Source organism: Lampris incognitus, chromosome 7, assembly GCF_029633865.1.
Source record: "Lampris incognitus isolate fLamInc1 chromosome 7, fLamInc1.hap2, whole genome shotgun sequence".
NCBI classification, from domain to species: Eukaryota; Metazoa; Chordata; class Actinopteri; order Lampriformes; family Lampridae; genus Lampris; species Lampris incognitus.
In genome coordinates, this window is record NC_079217.1 from 20,768,831 (window position 1) to 20,789,978 (window position 21,148).

The 21,148-nt window shown below is 44.2% G+C and overlaps 1 protein-coding gene across 1 annotated transcript in view; it reads left to right on the plus strand.

Moving 5' to 3' along the window:
- The window catches only part of chrd (chordin), a 25,273-nt gene extending 10,782 nt beyond the window's left edge, over positions 1-14,491 (plus strand). The window contains exons 9-21 of the mRNA XM_056283582.1: positions 1,741-1,823; positions 3,707-3,854; positions 5,773-5,879; positions 6,150-6,429; positions 6,707-6,948; positions 7,214-7,327; positions 8,445-8,636; positions 9,459-9,552; positions 9,790-9,846; positions 10,230-10,333; positions 10,514-10,777; positions 12,854-12,947; positions 13,111-14,491. Of these exons, the coding sequence (XP_056139557.1) occupies positions 1,741-1,823; positions 3,707-3,854; positions 5,773-5,879; positions 6,150-6,429; positions 6,707-6,948; positions 7,214-7,327; positions 8,445-8,636; positions 9,459-9,552; positions 9,790-9,846; positions 10,230-10,333; positions 10,514-10,777; positions 12,854-12,947; positions 13,111-13,175 (1,844 nt within the window). The 3' untranslated portion in view covers positions 13,176-14,491. The remainder of the gene's footprint in view (positions 1-1,740; positions 1,824-3,706; positions 3,855-5,772; positions 5,880-6,149; positions 6,430-6,706; positions 6,949-7,213; positions 7,328-8,444; positions 8,637-9,458; positions 9,553-9,789; positions 9,847-10,229; positions 10,334-10,513; positions 10,778-12,853; positions 12,948-13,110) is intronic.
- The last annotated feature ends 6,657 nt before the right edge of the window (positions 14,492-21,148 follow it).

Consider the following 21,148-nt stretch of genomic DNA (forward strand, 5'->3'; position numbering starts at 1 on the left):
TCCCTCATTTATCCCTATTGGTTGGTAGTGACACTGATGAGCTGTGAACTTAACCAAAATTTGAAATTGTTTCTAAGGTGGAGGCCTCACAATGCTAGGCTCTAAAAAGAGGTCCTGCATTGGGTGAAAAGCACTCAAAGTGCAACCTTTTCATGGAAAAAAAATAGCTGTACACCGCAATTATCGTGGTTCCAGCCATATGTGGCAGTAATGTGGCAAAAAATGTCAGAAAGTTATCAAAAATTCAGGTTTTGCGATAAAACTCCGAAATCGGACGTGTCTAATTTAGACATTGTGTTTTCATAATACAATGATCCCTTTTATAGGGGAAACTGTCTAAATGTGTTTTATTCTTCATTTCAATTCTCTGTTTTTAAAGATAGAATTAAGATTTTTGACATGCTGCATCTACCACCGTTTCTGCATCATTAGATATATTCAAAATGACCCTAATTAAACCATGTCGTTATAGTGACTGTGTACAGGTTCATTTACACTCAAACGTTTTCACGCATTGTAGACTCAGTTTTTGTCAAAATGAAAATATCATTTGAATAAAGGTGATTAAGGTGGTCTAGCAATAGTACATTGCATTTTTTGTGACATTTAAACAGAATTCATTGGACTAGTTTGGTTTAATTAGTTTAGCAGTTGCGTTTGGTCACGTGTGTGTGTGTCGCCCCTCCTTCTCTTCCTTCACTCGCTAGCTCTCCACCAATGCAGCTTTGCGTCGCTGCCCGCTTTGAGTCAACCACACGCATGCGCAACTCACATCTACGAGTGTGTCAGACCAACCAGCGATAGTGTCAGAACTAAAACACTGTGTCTTCAGGTATGAGTCTTGAAAGTAAACAAGAAGGCGATCGTGTTTCGCAAGCCAGCAAATCGTTCACTGCTGATCTCAGCTCAGGAGGAGTGGAGGAATTAATACTGGATGAACCCCAAAATAATTCGCCTGAACCGCCTCACCACCATGCGGAAGTGCCATAGTCTCCAATGTTAAAAACTGCTATAAAAATACGATTTCAAGAGTAGGATTAATCAGTCACAGCTCGAAATCAGGAGCTACAATAAGATATTTTCCATGGGTGAGCTGTGTTTTCTTTCTGTAGTTTTATGAATGAAAGTAAATCAGCAGAGCAGCCATTCGCCTTGATTCAGTTTATGTCATGAAAACCGCGACAGTTAAAATAAATTTGAAGTCATTTCTTACTGTTGTTTTATTGCTTTAGAATGAAAGTCAGTCAGCAGAGCAGCCATTCGCCTTCATTCGTTTCATATCATGAAAACCGCGACAGTTAAACACCGTTTAAGTCTTTTAATAAGGGCTTTGAAATTATGATAGCCTGATCTCTGTCATTTCATGTCAGACCTGGTCGCTTACGTGCGAGGGTTGTGATTTACTCCAAGGTGAAAATGGCTGTAGTTTTGTGACTGTGATGTAGGCATTAGGCTGACAAAAAAAACAAGTTGTCAGTCATTCCTATCCCCGGCTGTATAAAGACTGATCAAAGTCCCTGGGACCACAAACTAATCTTAAGATAATGGACATTATCCTGTGTGAAACAGCTCCATGTCAGTCCATGAGTTGTAAATTTCAGCCTACTCACCCTTCCATCTCGAAATTTCCACAGATCAGATGCTGGGAGAAAAGAATGAAACAATAAGTGCATAGTGTATCTGAACCTAGCCCAACATCACTCTTATTTTCTCCCTCCATCTTCATCCCTGTTTTGTCAGAGCCCCCCCTGGTGCCCATCCGGGTCCAGCTGCTGTACCGCCAGCACATCCTAAGAGAGATCCAAGCTAACATCACAGCGCACGTAAGTATCCTCCAGTGACCTCGTTCCTGTCGGGGTCACGACTCTATCAGACAGGGTTGAGGACATTTGAAACGAAGAAGTTATGATAGAACTGATAAAAAACCACCCCCACCCCATCCCAAAGCATCCTCTGGGGCAGAACCCTAGGGTTGAGAGGAGTGAGTGGTGGACTGACTGTGCCATATTTTCACTGATTTTCCATCGTCTGTGGTCCTCAAAAAACGTGTTGAATGTGTTTATTACAGAGGAAAGCGGCATTGAGGAGACTGAGAGGGGGTTTGGGGGGAAGGTGATGGTGGTGGTGGTGGTGGGATGCTGGTAGTTGGGAACAGATGACACAGCAAACATACTCACACTCTGAGTTTCCCCCACCGGATACGGATGTGGTTTGTCCCCACATCCTACTACCGCTGTCCGCCGCCACTCTGATCACAGCTAACAACCCCGAGACACGTCAAGTATCAAACGGATGGGGAAAGCGAGAGAGTGGGAGAGAGAGAGACAGAGGGGCGGAGGGGGGGAGAGAGAAAGTGTGGAGAGGAGACACAGTTAAGTGAGGGGGAGGGAGGGAAGGAGGGAGAAAGGATGGGACAACGTGCACACTCCTCACACATGTCAGTGGTTAGCGGTCTGTGGGCCGGGAGTAAGGGAGGAGGGAGGGAGGGGGAGGAGGAGTGATGAAAGGCGGGTCTGTTTTTAATTCTGCCGGGGATTGCGTGAATTGAGGAGCTAATGTGCTCTCTCTCTCTCTCTCGCTCTCGCTCTCTCTCTCTCTCCCTGTACACAGGCAAGCAAGCACATGTACATATTTATTTACTATCAGAGGGTTACAATTTTTGAACACACACATACTTTTTCATGTTATCCAAATCCATTAAACATCCCTGTTTTGGCTGTAGACTACAAATTGATGGACTTTCTATTAAATCCAGAGATCCTTGTAATACGATAAATGCATATGTATTTTTAGCAATAGTGGCACCAGTTCAAAAATGAGCCTCAAACCCTAATGGTTTTTACTGCTTTATCCAATGATCCACACATATCCTCAGAATATCTTCAGACTCTCTTCTTTCTCATTACTCTCAGCCTTATCCTCTCTTTTCTCTTTTCTCTCAATTTTCCAGTTATCACTCACCCTCCCACCCGCCTCCCCTTTCTTCAAATTCAGCCTGTTCTGGCTTTTTTCTCGTGACAGATTTATAGTGCATTGATATTTATATTAAAATGGGGTCTGAACTCTTAAAAGTAACATTTACTTAACATCGCTCGTACATCTGTCCTGTTGAACCGACATTTTTCAACGTCCTTCCCAATCCCCTGTTGATTTTAAATCCTGTTGACCTTTTTGGGAAGAAATGCAACTGGGTGCAATGTGCAACGTGTTAGGCCAAGGCATGCCATCTTTGTGCTTTGATTTTGAGTCTTGCCATATGAGCAGGCTGAAATATGTTTTGTTCTTCCTGTGACGCAACCGTTTGTATCCATAACAACATGTGACTTTGGGACTCCTTTGTGATCCCCAAAATTAATCTTAGCCTCAGTTTATTTCTCTTTTCTGTGTGGTTTGTTCGAGGAGTTTACAGTGCTCAGATCATCTTTATTTACTGTAAACTATGAAGATAATGTACTGTAAAGATCAATTTAGTCGAAGCCCAACAAAGACAAAGGCATAGGTCTTGTTTGATTGGGTATTGGTCAAGCTGAAATGTCAACATCATGAAAACATGTCAACAGGATCTCAGGGGGATAGTGACACGGTTTTGACAAGCTGTTTATGTTGATCCATTTGTTGACCCAGAAAACATCTCCGAGTATGGTTGGTGCCTCTGAAGTCAACCCACGGAGGTGGCTAGTCTTGAACAAACTGTTTTTCTGTGTAGGACCCGGACTTTGCGGAGGTGCTGACAGACCTGAACAGCCGAGAGCTCTTCTGGTTGTCCCGGGGCCAACTGGAGATCGCCGTGGCGACAGAGGGACAGGACCCCCGACTCATTTCTGGTTTCATCACCGGCAGAAAATCTTGTGACAGTGAGTCATCCTTCAAACAATCTATTAATCAGCCAACCAAATGGTACCTCTAAACTCCCTTCATGCGGTGACACACCTGACTTGCATCTTGAGCATCTTTTTGGTCTGAATTCTGCTCAACTCCTAGTCCCAACAAGCAGCAGCACCTCACACTAGAGGCCAGAAAAGCAGAAAAGTTCAGAGGAATGTGTTTCGTGTTGCTCATTTGTACTTGTCCATCTGCGGCTGTTTTTGCCATTCTCTCTCCCCTTTCTTTCTTTCTTTCTTTCTTTCTTTCTTTCTTTCTTTCTTTCTTTCTTTCTTTCTTTCTTTCTTTCTTTCTTTCTTTCTGTCTTTCGGTCTTTCTTTCTGTCTGTATTCTTTGTTCCGTTAAGTCTTATCGCTGAAGGAAAACGATGTTTATAGACTTGCTGTTTGACTTGGTGGCCCACCAAGACTGTGTGTGTGTGTCCCTGTGTATATCTGAGTGTGTGTGTGTGTGTGTGTGTGAGAGAGAGAGAGAGAGAGAGAGAGAGAGAGAGAGAGAGAGAGAGAGAGAGAGAGAGAGAGAGAGAGAGAGAGAGAGAGAGAATTGGGTGCATGCATACATATGTATGTGTGTATGTGTGCATGTATGTATGTCTATGTGTGAGGATTCAGGAATGTTATGGACAGTCCACTCATGTGAAACCACACACACACACACACACACACACACACACACACACACACACACACACACACAAACACACACACACACACACACACATACACACACACACACATATGTTCTTTCAAAATGAACATGAACATGAAGGTAACCTAACCACTCCAAAACACACCATTGTTGTCTAACACATAACACATACATGTTGATGAACAAACACTGGCGATGGCATATACATAAACACAGGATTAAAAAAAAAACACACAGAAAAGTCCCTTTTTGCGTAGCATACAGACACACACTCACATGAACTCACACACACTGGCGCTGCCAAGGTCACAGTCTGCTGGACCTGCTTCTCCATGCTGGTGTTCCAGTTCTGTGATTAACAGCTTGACGTTATGTGTGAAGAATTCAAAGTCAACACACTCTTTTCACTCTCTCCTTCTCTTCTTTCATCTCTCTCTTTCACTCTCCCTCTCCTTCTTTCTCTCTCTCCCTCACTCCATGTCACCTCAACCGTCTTGCCGTATCTGAGCCATCCCGACATTTGCTGTCCGCCCTGTGCGTCCTTTGGCTTTGTTGCTCCACTTTGTCTCCCTGCTTAGCTCCTTTTTCCATCACCCTGTCTTTTTTTATGTCTTTGTCTGTTACTCATTGCCTCCTGCCCTCTCCCAGTACCTAAGCTCAAGCTCTTTAAGCCTGCTGCATTCAACAGGGGTTACCTCATTCTAGGCTTAACCTTGCTGTAATACTTGTGTGTGTGCATGTGTGTGTGTGTATTTGATCAAAATAATTGATTTTGGCTCAAATAATAGCACATGCATGCACATGCAGAAGAGTGCGCACCCGATCACAAATACACATTTCTGATATGAGCTGATTTCAATCTGGCCCCTAAATGACTCTTCCTTGGTAAAGGGATGACACTGTGTGTGTGTGTGTGTGTGTGTGTGTGTGTGTGTGTGTGTGTGTAGGGGGGTTATAAAACATGAGGCAATGCACTATCCACTCCAACTCAACCTCCTCCAGTCAATAATAATGCGAGGAAACACTGCCTTGCTTTCTTTCAGACTATTATGGGTGAAAGAAGAAAAAAAAACATTGAGGTGCTGCTCTACAGTGGCCTGATTGTGAAATTTCTTGACTGTAGAACTATGATATGGGGAAGAATGTTATGTAATGAGCTTTTATGACATTAAACACCTTTGTGTTGCTCTAAATTTTACCCTCTCTTCATGTCTAGTAAATTTTACCCTTTCTTCTGTCTAGCCATCCAGAGTGTTATGTCCAGTGGCGATGCCTTGACACCAGGAAAGACCGGTGGGGTGGGTTCCGCCATCTTTAATCTCCATGACAATGGCACATTGGACTACCAGGTATGGATTTTTCCACAGTTTGCAACGTGCTGTTCTTTGTAACAGTTATTTGATGGAAGATTAGCCAAGCTGAAACCAAACGTATTGACTATGTAATGATAGTGTAGCAGCAGAAGAGATGACATTCAAACTTACCCTCATTAGATTACACAGGCATAAAGTCAAGCTGGTCTTAAACCAACCTTAATCAAAAAAGAAAAGAAAAAAGAAATGCAGCCAGTCACATCTAACCCCCCCCCCCCCCCGCCCCACACACACACACACACACAGGTGCAGTTGGCAGGCCTGACCAGTGATGTGGTGGGGCTCACCATCGAGCTGAAGCCACGGCGTCGCAACAAGCGTTCCATCCTGTATGATCTGACCTCAGAGTATGACAGCGCCACCGGCCGTGCCTCCGGCAGCTGGAGCCGGCTGGAGGCACGCCACATACACATGCTGCTGCAGAACGAACTCTTTATCAATGCGGCCACAGCACACAGCCAGGAGGGAGAGCTGAGAGGACAGATCAAGGCGCTGCTCTACAGTGGCCTGGAGGCTCCCAAACATGGTACGGATGGAGGCAGAGGGCAGGAAATAGGGTGGGGGCATGACATACAGGAGTTGGGAAGCATGGATGGTTGATTAGATTGAAACACAAAGGAGCTGCATGATTAGGTAAAATAGACGACTGAAGAGAAGGAAGATATGAAATAGGTGAGAGTGGATGGAGGGAGGGATAGATAAATAGGAGGAGCTAAGGAATGTTGGTTAGCCAGACAGACGAGACAGACAGATGAACAGACAGACAGTTTAACCCTTTCATTTCTGTTTTGCCCCTCCTCCAGAGCTGCCCATCCCCTTGGCAGGCCAGTTTGTATCACCCTCAGTGAGAACCAGTGCTGGGGGCCATGCCTGGGTGTCAGTGGATGAACAGTGTCACCTCCATTATGAAATTGTAGTGGCAGGCCTCAGCAAGACTGATGATCTGACTGTCAGTGCTCACCTCCATGGTTTGGCTGAGATTGGCGAGATTGATGAGAGCAGCACCACTCACAAGAGGCTGCTCACTGGCTTCTATGGCTCACAGGTATGTGAACATTGACCCACATATACATATAACGCACACACAGATACATTAATGTACATGGTCACACACCAATAAACCCAGAGATAATAACACACATTTTTATCTATTGGATCTCCTCTCCTCTCCTCTCCTCTCCTCTCCTCTCCTCTCCTCTCCTCTCCTCTCCTCTCCTCTCCTCTTCTCTTCTCTTCTCTTCTCTTCTCTTCTCTTCTCTTCTCTTCTCTTCTCTTCTCTTCTCTTCTCTTCTCTTCTCTTCTCCTCTCAGGCACAGGGTGTGTTGAAAGACATTAGCGTGGAGTTGCTACAACACCTGGACAGAGGAACAGCTTTCATTCAGGTCAGCACTAAGCTGAATCCCCGAGGAGAGATTCGAGGACGGGTAAGCAGGAGCAGGACCAGCACATAACCACAATTTTACATCTGTGTCCACAGCACCAACTTAAGGCATACATGACATAACGACTTTACTACGTTTTTTATTATGAGGCAACCATTTTACTGCTGTAAACCCAATAAAATGCTAGTTTAGCAAGCTTGACTTGCCCCGTGACACGCTCTAACAAGGAGAGGTTAAAAATATCAATTGTGTGCAGTAAAGATTGTGTAAGGCTGACTCATTTGTTCAGTCAGAAACAAATCAGCCACACTGTTTCTTCATCCATGTTGTCAGCTACATTAAAGTACCTCCACATGTGGTGATGACCAGGCCAATGAAGTGAGCTCTGCGGCTTCAACCCCAAACTTTTTATTTAGCAGGTGCACGACACTCATAGGTAATGATTATTATATAGAAAATACCAGAAGAAAGATGGTAATTTTTATGTACCTATGTGATTGCTTACTTAGCAGGTGTTGGCCCACACAAACTCACACTTTCACTGCCCACAGAGGTTTAGGTGAAAGGTCAAAGTTTACTGGAGGCCCAAAAGCACAGAAACATGTTTATGAACATAACATTCAGAAAGGGATCTCACACACACACACACACACACACACACACACACACACACACACACACACGTGCATGCATAGTGACAGTGAGGTCCAGCTATTTTAATAGTGAAGTGGTCCAATACATAGACAATCACCTGCCTGGAGCATAGAGTGAAAAGCGGGCTGAATGCTTCGTTTAGGACCAATTAACAAATCAGCTTGACACCAGCCTCATGTCAGCTGTAGCCAACAAATCACTCCTGTCTTAAGCTTTCTTTTTCTCCCCCTCTCTTTTCACCCCTATCCCTCCCACTGTCTCAACACACTTGCATGCTCTGCATTTTCCACAATCGTTATCCTCTGTCCTTGCTTTCACCCCCTCTCCACAACACTCCCTCCTTTTCTGCTTGCTCACGTCTCTCCTTACCTTCTTAATTTTCATCACTTCATCTTCACTCGCTTCTCTCATCCTTTCTTCCCCCATTATACATTCGTCCTTCTCTCTCACTCTCATCTCCATCCATTCCATCCTCCTCTGCCTTTGATTCCACTTCTCCCTGCAGGTCCATGTACCAAATAACTGTGAGTTTGGGACCAGGGGAGAGGTAGATGAGGCAGAGTTCGATGACCTATTTGTGAGGGATCCCGAGGAGCTGAAGAAAGACCCCCACACCTGCTTCTTTGAGGGACAGCACCACGCCCACGGCTCCCAGTGGATCCCCAACTATGACAAGTGCTTTTCCTGCAGCTGCCAGGTACAGAGCTTGAATGCAAGGGTGGCCCCGTAGCACTGAAATCTTGGTCCGCCATGTGAGTGCACAAATCAACATAGACACCGAGTGGATATGCTAGCGCACAATGCGGTAATGTCAGCAGAGCACTTGGGTAGTCCCAAGTTCAGGGAAGCAGACTGTTACGGGAAGATTGCCAGTTCAGATCTCTGCAATCTACCCTGGGAAAAGCAGGTTGCTGGTAAAGTGCTGGTAAAATGCTCATAAAATGGATTGAGTAATTCTTACCCACTCCCTTGACATCTACTGTCAAACTGGTCTTGTGCAAGTCAGCTCACCCCCAAACTCCCGCAACCACTCCCCAGGTGACGCTATCCAGTTGCTTACAGTAGAGGCCTGTGGTTAGTGTACTGGGCAGGATAGTGTGACTGAAAATGGGGATGTGTTGTCTAGAAAGCTCTGCTGAGAAAACAAAGGTTTTCAAAATACAAATAGGCTACAGGCAGGAGACACTGATTTGTCAATAGTTTTTACCAATGGGTTAATTAAATATAATTAATTCTGCTTCACTTAAACTCAGTGATCTTTCTCTGCTTGACGTTTAGCAGGCCCAGAGCAAATGAGTTGAAAAATGTTTAGTGGAGGGAATAATCCTACTTTGAAAGAGTTTGGGAATCTTTGATTATTTTTTTAATTAATATTTTGGCTTTATGGATGGTTGTTTTAAAATATTTGGTGAACTTATAACTTGGGAAATGATATGAATGAATTAATATCCATGAGTGTATCCTAAATATGTATTCAGTGTTGTACCACTAACGGTGCATCTTTTATTCTTCCCTGTAGAAGCGCACCGTGATCTGCGATCCAGTCATCTGCCCTGTGCTCACCTGCTCTCGCACCACTCAGCCTGAGGACAAGTGCTGCCCGATCTGTGATGGTGAGAGAGAGAGAAAGGAAGAACGCAGAGAGAGTGAGAGAGAGAGAGCAAGAGAGAGAGAGAGATATGTTTATACATTAAAAATTTTTGGAGAGCGCTTTACATTCATTTAGTACCGTGTTAGATGTACTATGTACATTTCAACCCCCTTGAGTAAAGCCCACAGTCCTCCCCACAGCGATCGTAAAGTTGAAAACGAATCCTCTTTTATGTCTCCATTTCCTGTTTCCTATGTAGAGAGGAAGGAGCCCAAGGACATGAAAGCTCCTGAGAGGTTGGAAGAACATCCTGAAGGTAAGAAGTGTCTCCCTGTCAGTCTCCCTCTCTACTACCCTTTTCTTCATCTCTATGTCTATCTGTCTGTCTGTCTGTCTGTCTGTCTCTCTCTCTCTCTGTTTGTGTCTCTGTCTCTCTCTATTGATATCTCCCTATCTAATCTACCCCTTTCTCTCTATTTTTGTACCTCTTCCTATAGCGACTTTTGTTTTTTTTTTCTCCTAAATCTCTCACGCCTGTATTTCATTCATCCTGCTTTTCCCTGCAGGCACACGTTAACTCAAAATGCTGACAGTTTGTCCTCAGTGACTGAGCTCTCTCTCTCTCTCTCTCTCTCTCTCTCTCTCTCTCTCTCTCTCTCTCTCTCTCTCTCTCTCTCTCTCTCTCTCTCTCTCTCTCAGGGTGCTACTTTGAGGGAGACCAGAAGATGCATGCCCCTGGAACCATATGGCATCCCTTTGTTCCTCCCTTTGGCTATATCAAATGTGCTGTCTGCACGTGCAAGGTTAATGCACACTGATGACGATCAATCTATGAATCCAGAAAAGGAACAAAAGCAAACAACACAAAATTTAAGATCTCAATCTTCATAACCAGCCTAAAACAACTCACACCTGTGACTCTCTGATATCGATTTTATCTCCTCTAAAGTTTACATCTACTCATTTTCCTTCAACATCCACAGGGTTTGACTGGCGAGGTGCACTGTGAGAAGGTGACGTGCCCCATGCTGACGTGTAGTCGGCCGGTGAGGCGCAGCCCCTCAGACTGCTGTAAGGAGTGTCCAGAGGAGGAGAGGGGCACAGCAGGCCTGGATCATGCTGACATGATGCAGGCAGATGACACTCGCCACTGCAGGTTCGGCAAAAGCTATTACCAGAACAGCGATAACTGGCATCCCCGCGTACCCCTGGTGGGGGAGATGAAGTGCATCAACTGCTGGTGTGATGTAAGTATTGGGGAGGGAAGGGGTTGGGAGGTATAATATGGGAGTATGGGTCAAGCAGGGGAATGGGTTTAGAGTTTTTCCAGGACTGGACATATTTCACTCGTTTTAAATTGACCTCAACTCTGTTAATTCGATCTGAATTCTTTTTACAACCAACAAATCCTCCTAAAAGCAGCAAGTATTTTGGCTTCTTCTAGACAAGTTCTTGCAAATGAATTTTCTCTGTTGCCATCAGGGTGTCGTTATGCTTATCTGCTTGTAAAACTAACCGTTATTCTAAATCATTCATTCCCTCTGCAATTCAATTATTAAATGCTCTGTAGTGTTTTGTTTGATCTAATCATTTTAATAATAATAATAATGCATTTTATTTGTGGGTGCAAAACAAAAAAACACAGCAAAACAAAAAAACAAACGGCACTGTATCAGACAGCGTAAAATCAAAACAAAGCAGGGTAGACAATAAAAAGTTAACACAACAGATAAATATAAAATCGACATCTGCACAACTCAATGAAGCATGGATCAAACTGAATATGCCAGTTTGAAAAGGTACGTTTTGAGATGCGATTTGAAGGTTGAAAGAGGGTCAATGTTGTTTACCAAGTTTAACTAGCCTATTAATATTATTAATTACTTATAGATCTTATAGATTTTATTCCACATTTAGCTCCATGGAGTGTTATTATTTATTGTGGAGTGTTATTATTTATTGTTTTTTTTTGCATATTACTGTGTTTTGTGTACAACAAGCTGCTCCAAACAAATTGCCCCTAGCGGGATTAATAACGTTCGTATTGTATTGTATTGTATTGGATTGTATATAATACAATTGTATTGTATTGTAACAAAGTATTAATCGTATAGCATGATAAGCCCAAGAAGGTTTGAAGTTATTTGCAGACGTGCCAATATATTGACATTGCTACATGGCATGAGAGTAAGGGCATGAGTGGCCCTGCACTGTGCTGGATATCAGCACAGGTCAGAACCATGTGAAGAGAGATAAAGAGTTCTCATGGATGCTAAATATTTAAAAAAGAAAGTAAGATAGAGACCTCTTCTAATGCCCACCCCTGCCAGCTTGTACAAATAGTATTACAAAGGCGTATTTTCTGTTTCACAGCCTAGGCTCACATTTCCCATTTAGATTTTATATTTTAATCATTTATCTGTTACTCTTATCTAAACAGACTTTGAGTGAGTGCAGCAGGAGTAGTTGTCGTCAGTGCCTTGTTCAAGGACAGTTGGACAGCACACACATAGCTGTTACTGTCATCAAATGAGACCTTTCAGCTCTATCAATAAGCTCATCTGTTGCCTCTACAGCTATTTGCCTGAATAGATAGGGGGCTTTTATTATATTATTTTTTTTGTTAGAAGTAGTTCCTTTCATCAGATGTTTAAGTCCACAACCTGGCAATAGCCGGGAAAGTCCGCTGACCTGGGCAGCCTTGAACCCACAGGGACATCCCAGCAGCAGCCGGGGTAAACTCTGAGATGTTGGTTTGAAAGGCATGGTATATTCCTAATTTTTTCAACTTTAGCTTTATTTTCATTAAGTTTTTTTTTATATTAAATTTGAAGTCGCACATTAGAAAGGCTTAGTTTAAATGCAAATCCCCAAGTATTGCAACCAAGCTGTTACTTGAGGGGAGAAGCTGACACTTGGAAAATGGAGTTATGCTGTAAAAACAATGAAACAATGGAAAAAACAATGAAACAGTGGAATTTTTTTTTCCATATCCCCCAATGGCAAACGATTCTTGCCAAAAGTTCTGTGTTTTTTCTCGTAGATTTTTGAGACGACATCGCTCTTCCCACAGGTCTATTGTTTGAATACTCAAAACCATCAAATCGAAATGTAACTGATTCATATTTATACTCTTCATTTTTTTTAAAGTTTTTTTTTCTTTTTTTAAAGCTACTTCTTTCACATTAGGATGGAGGCATGTTATTACCATTGTGAGACATGTTTCTAATATGTCTTGGTTTGTCCCTTTAATGCTTTCTCTCTTCTCATTTCCCTCCATCCTACCTTCCTTTCACCTACCCCCCCCCCACATACACACACAGCATGGTGTGACCAAATGTCAAAGGAAGCAATGTCCTGTACTGACCTGCACCAACATCACCCGCAAAGAGGGCAAGTGCTGTCCCGAGTGCCTTGGTGAGACATATGCACACGCGCACGTGCACACACACACTCACACACACACACACAAACACACAGACACACACACAAAAACCCTCCACCATCCCATTGCACAACCTGTGTGCACGCAACTCACAAATGCTCTCTTGGTAACCAGATGTTCCTTTTTGCTTCACAGATTCCAAGGAGGAAGAGGACCTGATGATGAAGGATCCAGACAAAAGGCAGAGCTGGAGGCATTGAGTTGTGGCCTCTCTCCCCCTCTGAAACTGCCCCCTCACCCACCCTTCCAAAACCTAACCCTCTCTTGGACCTAACTCAGACCTGCACACTGGGTTAGCAAAAATGCCACACCCCTCTCCAACCTCTCCTCTCCACGTCCTCCCCCAAATGCCCACCCTGGTTTCAGCCTCTGGATTGTATTGAACAAAGAAGAGTAGAGGAGCAGTGCAAATGAATATATTCTCTTTCCAAAGACTCACTGAGAGAACGAATGGAGCGATGAAGTGAACCAACCACAACTTTTTCACCTGCTCCCTTCCGCTTCTGTCTCCTCTTTCACTCGCCCCTTTGTTGGATTTCTATGTTTGTTTTTTTTTCTTAAAAAAAATTTAAGTTCGTTTGCGTCTTCATTTATGTTTTTTAAGGTGCCCCCCTCCCCATGTCAGAGATACTAATGTACATGACAGATTGTTCATGGCTTGTACTTAGTTGATTACGTGGACAAGACTTCCTTCTGAAGTGCAGCCTTAGCGAGTTCCCACCTTCATCCATTAGGGATGATGGGCAAAAGGGGTCTTTCATACTCTGTGTGTGTGTGTGTGTGTGTGTGTGTGTGTGTGTGTGTGTGTGTGTGTGTGTGTGTGTGTGTGTGTGTGTGCATGCGTGTGTGCGTGTGTGTGTGCATGCGTGCACGTGTGTGTGTTTATTTGGTTGTGTGTTTTCCACTGGTAAAGAGTACCACTAATCAGCAGCACAGACACACAATGCAGTAAACTTGGTGGGTGGCAAGGTGGGGTTCAAAAACTATAAAAACACACACAAACACACACACAAAACCTTGAGCAGGCATCTTTAGTCTGTTTATGAAAATCACGAACAAGTTTGAATCTGTTTTTTTAAAAACTTGTCTTTCATCCGTTTCCCACAAATTAACCTGTCAAAAGATTGTTGCTCGTCCTCGCCGTAGCTCATCTGGTGCCACGGTGGAAGGAGGCGTACCTGTGCCTCCGGAAAGTAACTTCATAGACGTTAACTTAAACTGTCTTCTCCTCCCATTGACCTTCATTGTGTCTTATGGTTGTTTCCCCTTCTCTCAGCTGTCTGATTTGAATTTAAGTAAAATAGTACGAACTCCTTTTCCGTGTTTTTTTTTCCAATGACTATGAAGCTGATATGTATTTTGTATTTATTGAAAGTGTGGAGTCAAAATAAAAAGATATTCATACGTTGGTGAAGCCAGATTTTTGTGATACTACCACCAAACCACCTTTCAGTAATCTCCGGCATCCTCTGTGCAAACGTATCGCGGTTTCCCATCCGAGTCACCCATTCCTCCATTTCCCCAGTCACGGCATTCTGCTCCTTATTGTCTCTGTTTCGCTCTTCGTCTCTTTTTTTCCTCCACCCCGCTCCCGTATTCTTCCTTTTTTTTTTCAGGTCGCCACATATGGATCCTTGACTATAGGCATTCCAGGCCAGATTGCCTTGACTTGTTCTTTTAGTTTTTTCTGTTTTCTTCTTTGTCTGTCTCCACCGCTGTCTCTCCCTGTGTGCTCAGTCCATCATTGATCCCCTTCTTCTTTACTGCGTGGCCTTTTTTCCACTCTTTTTTTCCCCTCTCTCTCTCTTTGTTCCTTTCTCTCGCTCATTCCCTACAGCTGGAATGGAACGGTGGAAATGTGACAAGCAGACATAGATTATTCCCCCTGGCTCTCTCCGTCTTTCTGTGTCTGTCTGTCTCTCTCTCGCTGCTGTCTTTATCCAGTCGCTGCATGGTCAGAGGGACTCTCCTCTCCTCTCCTCCTTAACAGACATTTACCACATGTGTAGCAAGCAGCAGCAGTCCCCTGAATGTCCCTCCCATGTAATGAACACACACACACACACACACACACACACACACACACATGGAGAGAGTGAGCCAGAGGGCAGACTGACTGAAACATAAACACAAATTCACAGATGTAACACATGCACACTTTCCTGATTCAGCAAAGGGCAGAGAGAATTCTTTCTCTACACACACACACACACACACACACACACACACACACACACACACACACACACACACACACACACACACACGCATGATTGTGACTCCATCCCTCCCTCAGCTGGTGAAACGCAGTATTACAGCAGCTACCACTCAAATCCAGCCGGCTCCCAGTACGTCAGAAAGCACCTGTTGACCCGCATAGGGCACAGGGCAACACGTGTGTGAGCAGACCATGTTGAAAAGCCATCATGAGGGCTAGCAGGTGGGGGGCCATGTCAGAGCCGGATGGTGGAGGTCAAAGGTTAAGTATGCTAAGCTGCGGTCTCTGGCAAACTTGGCAAAAAGGCACGAGATGTGCCAGCCTAAGGCCTCCACTTGAATAAACTGCGTGTGTGTGTGTGTGTGTGTGTGTGTGTGTGTGTGTGTGTGTGTGTGTGTGTGTGTACACACAAGTGTGTGTGTGCCTCTGCAGTGTAATGTGTTCTCATGTGTCTGCTGTGGCAGTTACTTGTTTGTGTATTTAGATTTTTTTTTCTCCTTCAAAATGCGTGTTTTTGTACTTGCCAAGTCGGCGGCTTTCAAACTTTTAACCCTTGAGAAGAACATTTTTAAAACACAGAGCAGTGTTTCAGCTTTTTGTTCTGAGTTTCCGAACTGTGGTCTAGAAGGTTTCAGTGTTTCGATATCAAGTGTTTCGTATTAGCTACCTGATGTCTCTTAACATGCTAATTTTCAGAATGAGAATAAAAGAAACATCATGGATACCTTACTTTTGAAAGAAAGCTTCTTTTCTTTATTTTCTATAGTTTTCATTGCCGGTCCCCACGGTGCTTTGCTGCTGTCGAACGTGCGGCTAAATCTGTGACGTTTTTAGCGAAACTTGCGAAACCTACAGTGTAGTATATTTGCTTCCCACTGTAAGCCAGGTGTCTCTCTAACCTCTGACCCTTATTTCCCTTCCGTTTGGTTTGTGGGACGGGTCATATGTGGTACCCTATCCAGCGGCTTCGAGCTTCTCAGAATTAACTCCCAGAATTATGTAACCCCTTTTTGGGCCAGCTTTCGAAAGTCGGGTTTCTGGATGTGCAGAGTATGAGCTGGCTTCCATCGCTGCCTGCTAACAGGCACATCTGCTGGCACGGTAGCCTTTTCATTCAGTACATTCCTCTGTCACAGTGACTAAGTGTTTTAAGATGCTCCAGGAAAACACATCCGCACAACTTTGGTGCTCACTGCACACAACTGTGACAGAGACGTACCTCGCTGACACGTCCACATCAGCACCGTCGAACTTAATTGAGTCGGTCAATGAAGATGCACACCCAATCACGTGCATCCAAACACACACACACACACACACACACACACACACACACACACACACGGGTTGTTTCACCTCTTTGCTGTCTTTTTCTCCGCATTGCCCTCTCGCTCCTTCCCCCTTGTCTATGTCCTGCGCAGTTAATTTAACATCAGACAGGCGAACAGAAACGATGAACGGGTCGATTGGTTTTCCATTCAACTGGGTCAAATAAACATTTTCTCTAACCAGCAGCAACCAAACAGACCACCCCATCCGTTTAGCTGCTTCAGTGGTTTGGCTTGCCTTGTTTTGCCACGGGCCCTTTGATTTAATTTAAGAGCCATTCGGAAAGCTCTCTGAGCCGAGCTGAGAAGCCCACAGCCCCCTTACACCCAGCAGCGCTCCCACGTCGCCGGGGCATATATATGTGCTACGCTGTTCAAAATGTGGGCATGCAGTTTATTTAGCAGATTTATGGATATAGAGTAGATCACACTGAAACATACTGCAAGTTCATTTAATGTCTCACACCAAACAAAAAAAAAGTTAAAAAAAATAAAATCAGGGCCTGGCCCCTATCTTAGCGAGGACAGGAGAGTCTGACCGGCTACAACCGAAACACAAGAGGGAGGTAACACTGACCCTCACAGAGAAAATGTGACGGAAGAGAGAAACAGCAGAAGGAAATATTGAGGTGATCGCTGAGCATCTGTGACGGTTCGGTGGAGGGCTGACCGGTAGGAGGTGAATGGAGTGTCAGCGAGGGCTGGCGGAGGAGAGAGGAGAGGAGAGGAGAGGAGAGGAGAGGAAAAGCTGCTGGGCAGGGGAGTGGTGTGAAACTTGGGGGAGGAGGAGGAGGAAAAGAGAGGGTATATCTGTTTGCTGTTTTGCTGTGACCCTGACTGTTTATCTTTCACGCTGCCAAGAGAAACACAAGGAATAAACAGAGAGAGGGAGAGAGAGAGGGGGGGAGAGGGAGAGAGAGAGAGAGGGAGAGAGAGAGGGGGGGAGAGGGAGAGAGAGAGAGAGAGAGAGAGAGAGAGGGGGGGGGGAGAGGGAGAGGGATGGATCTAAAAGGGATTAATTGCTCTTGTCATTCATCTCAGAATTCACATTTCTTTGTGTTACAGAGGAGCGTACCCAATAGATTTCTGTGGAAAAAATAAAGTCAACATTCTTTAACAAACACAGGTGTGGGAATAGCAGCTACTAACACAAACACAAACACAAACACACACACACACACACACACACACACACACACACACACACACACACACACACACACACACACACACACACACACACACACACACACTTGTTATGTAATGACAACAAGCCCACAGTGTAGTGACAACAGCTGTTTGGGTCACCAGATGACCAAAAGGAGATAGTAACTCCACAACCACTGCAAAATGTATCTCTATCTCTCCTCCTCTTGTTTCTCCTCCTCCTCATGCATATGCAAATGCACACACTAAAAAAACGTATAATTTGCTCAACCCATCTGAGACATTCGCTATAGCTTAGTTAAACCATATCCTCTTTGAGATGCTGCATATTTCACTACTTAAATACTGACAAGAACATCTGTGGTAGTAGAGGATTAGTGTGGCGTGGTCAGGGCTGACATCTCATGAAAACAGGGATTAAAGGAGAGGTCGAGGGACGCTATCGATTGTTAGCCAATAACAATTGGTTTAGAAACTAAATTACAGACTACACTAGCCTAAGTCAGCCAAAACTACACGACCAAGTCCAAATTTGTTCATGAAATTGCAGAAGATAGGAAACAAAGATGTGTGTGTGTGTGTGGGGGGGGGGGCGAGAGAAGAGAAGAGAAGAGAGGGGGAGGGAGAGAGAGAGACACAGTGAGAGAGAGACAAGGGGGAAAAGGGAGAGAGGGTGAGAGAGAGAGAGAGAGAGAAGAGAAGAGAAGAGAAGAGAAGAGAAGAGAAGAGAAGAGAAGAGAAGAGAAGAGAAGAGAAGAGAGAGGGGGAGGGGGACAGAGACAGACAGAGCGAGAGAGAGAGGAGGGGAGTGATAGAGACAGAGCGACAGAGAGACCGAGAGAGCGAGAAAGAAAGAAAGAGGGGGAGACAGTGGACTCATTAATATGGAGTCACTGCTGCCCTCTACTGGTACTGTCTGAGGACCAAACCATAAACAAGCACTTAAAAATGTAGCTAAGAAAATCTTGCCAAATGAACATGTAAAATTCTAATAATGTGATAAAATCTTGAATGGATAAGGCAAAACATTTCAAGACGAGTTATTCCATCGGTTATGATGTTGCCGTCTCAGTAATACTGCCGGAGTTAATACAATAAGATGAGCCGATAGGTAAACAATTCTCATCTATCTTTAAATGTCCTCTCTGCATCAGCTGACAAGCACGCTAACTGTCCTCCTTTGGATGAATAACCTCATATCACCTCTGATAGTCTAACACTGGTTTGTGGATGGGGAGGAAACGGTGGCCTTTTTCTGCCTTGTTAAAATAGATTTTCTTTTACGGTATGTAAAAAAATATGTCATTTTATTCTCAGGGGAAGGCAAAAACTCCTCCAGGATCGTTTGTGGGGCCTACGGGAGAACGAAGGTGTTAAGATGGGGTCGTAAAAGCTGAATTTAGGGCAGGGAAATCTGGAAACTCCGGAATCGTGAAGATAAGGAAGTTAAGATAAGGAGTTAAGAAATTATGGGATTGTGGAATTATTCAATTATGGGATTAACGCTCAAAATGGGATATTTGGGAGAGGTATGGCATTTGTTCTCCTTGCAAATCAGATGGAATGAGACAAATTCTTCAACTTTACCTGAAGCCCTCATGTGTCATTCTACCAGAGACTTTACATTTTTCACTGAAAATATAGACATTTAGTCAATTCTGTTGATACAATTAGATACTTTTTTTTCCTAACATGAGAAAGAGATTTAGATTTAAGAGTATTTCTACATTGTCGGTTGGTATTACTGCACAATTCAGCCCAAAATGTCATTCACATTAATGTCATTGACAATATATTATAGTGTGAGCAAACTACAAGATATTGTATTAATTGTTATATTGTTGGCCTCATCATTTCAGCAATACATTATGGCCTTTTATCGCCTCAGCAATGTTTTAATCCTTTGTCTGTCAGAAAAAATATATGAAAAAAAATGATGGATGGATTCCATGCAGGGCAGAGGGATTAAAACAGGAGGTTAGATTTTAGTGTTGAAAATCTGCATACTGTTTGACAGACTTATTTGTGAAAATATTCCCAAAGGGATGACTAATGTCTTACAACTCTTTTGAGTGAAGAGGACCGACGATGTCCAGTTCACAATACCAGTTTAACCACTGGGACCACTTTGTCGATCTTTTCAGCGAGCCCACGCACCACCAAGGAGGTACAGCAGTAAGGTAGTCTTATTAACTTACTGCTATTTCTTATATCCTAGAGGCCTCTGCAACAGTTGAAGAGCCAGCTTTAATGATAGGGATAAAATGGGGTCGAGGAGGGCCCACTTAATATTTGCACCTTTAAGATCCCACCTTGAAACCTCGGGACAACCTAACAGGCGCAGTCATGACTACTTCAATCTCAGAACCTCAGAACTCAGAGGGACAGGCCACAATTTTGGAGCTCCCAGTGTAGCTGCTGGCTGTTGGCTTCCATGAAGACTTCCTCTTCCATGCGCCCGTCATCATTTACAGTCAGATTGGCAATTTGAGATGCGAGAATGGAGGTGGAGTTGAGAGACGACGTCTACAACCGAATTGTTTCACAAGTGGTCGACACGAATCGAACGTTTGTCAGCATAATACACAAACACTTATACTTTTTTTTATTTGAGTAGATGAAGCGTACGAGCGTAAGAAGCTGTGGTACGCCAACCTAGCAGCCGAAGCAGAGGACAGAGGCTGGAAGGTGAAGGTGCGCCCTGTTGAGATGGGTTGTAGGGGCTTTGTTGCCAGCTCCACAGCAAAACTCCTGAGGGAGCTAGGAGTCAGGGGGCAGGCCCACAGGAGAGTGATTAAAGAGCTAGCCAATACTGCTGAGAGGACGAGCCACTGGATCTGGATCAAAAGGAGAGACGCCGTCTGGGGCTGCCAGGGTGAACAGCTAACCACAGGTCACACACCCAGGACCGATCAACCTGTGGGTGGACCTGCATCAGCGAAGGGTGTCTTGTGATAAAAGGCCAAAACACCCTGTGATGCTGAGGTACACAAATGACGATGTGTGCTGGTGGTGGCAATGTCACCTTGGCAGTCATCTCCAGTTTAATTCCCACCGAAACTGTTGCAGTGCAAACACTAGGGATTTTAACAACCAGTCCTTTTTTTGAATCTATATATATAATCCGTTATTAGAGATTACAATTACTTGACCTTATGTAATCACTGTGGGGGCTGACTCGGAAGAGAAAGTAATGAGAAGAATTGGAACAGACGGGACAACACGGGAAAAGCCATTGGGGCTCAGAGGTGGAGGAGGAAAAGCGTCAATGTCAGACCAAATAAATAATGAAGAGTGACTGGCGGCGGGGACGTGGGAGACTCTTGAGTCTGGTGAATGCACCCCCGACATCGCTCTCTCTCTCCCTCTCTGTCTCTCTCTCACACACACACACACACACACACACACACACACACACACACACACACACACACACACACACACACACACACACACACAC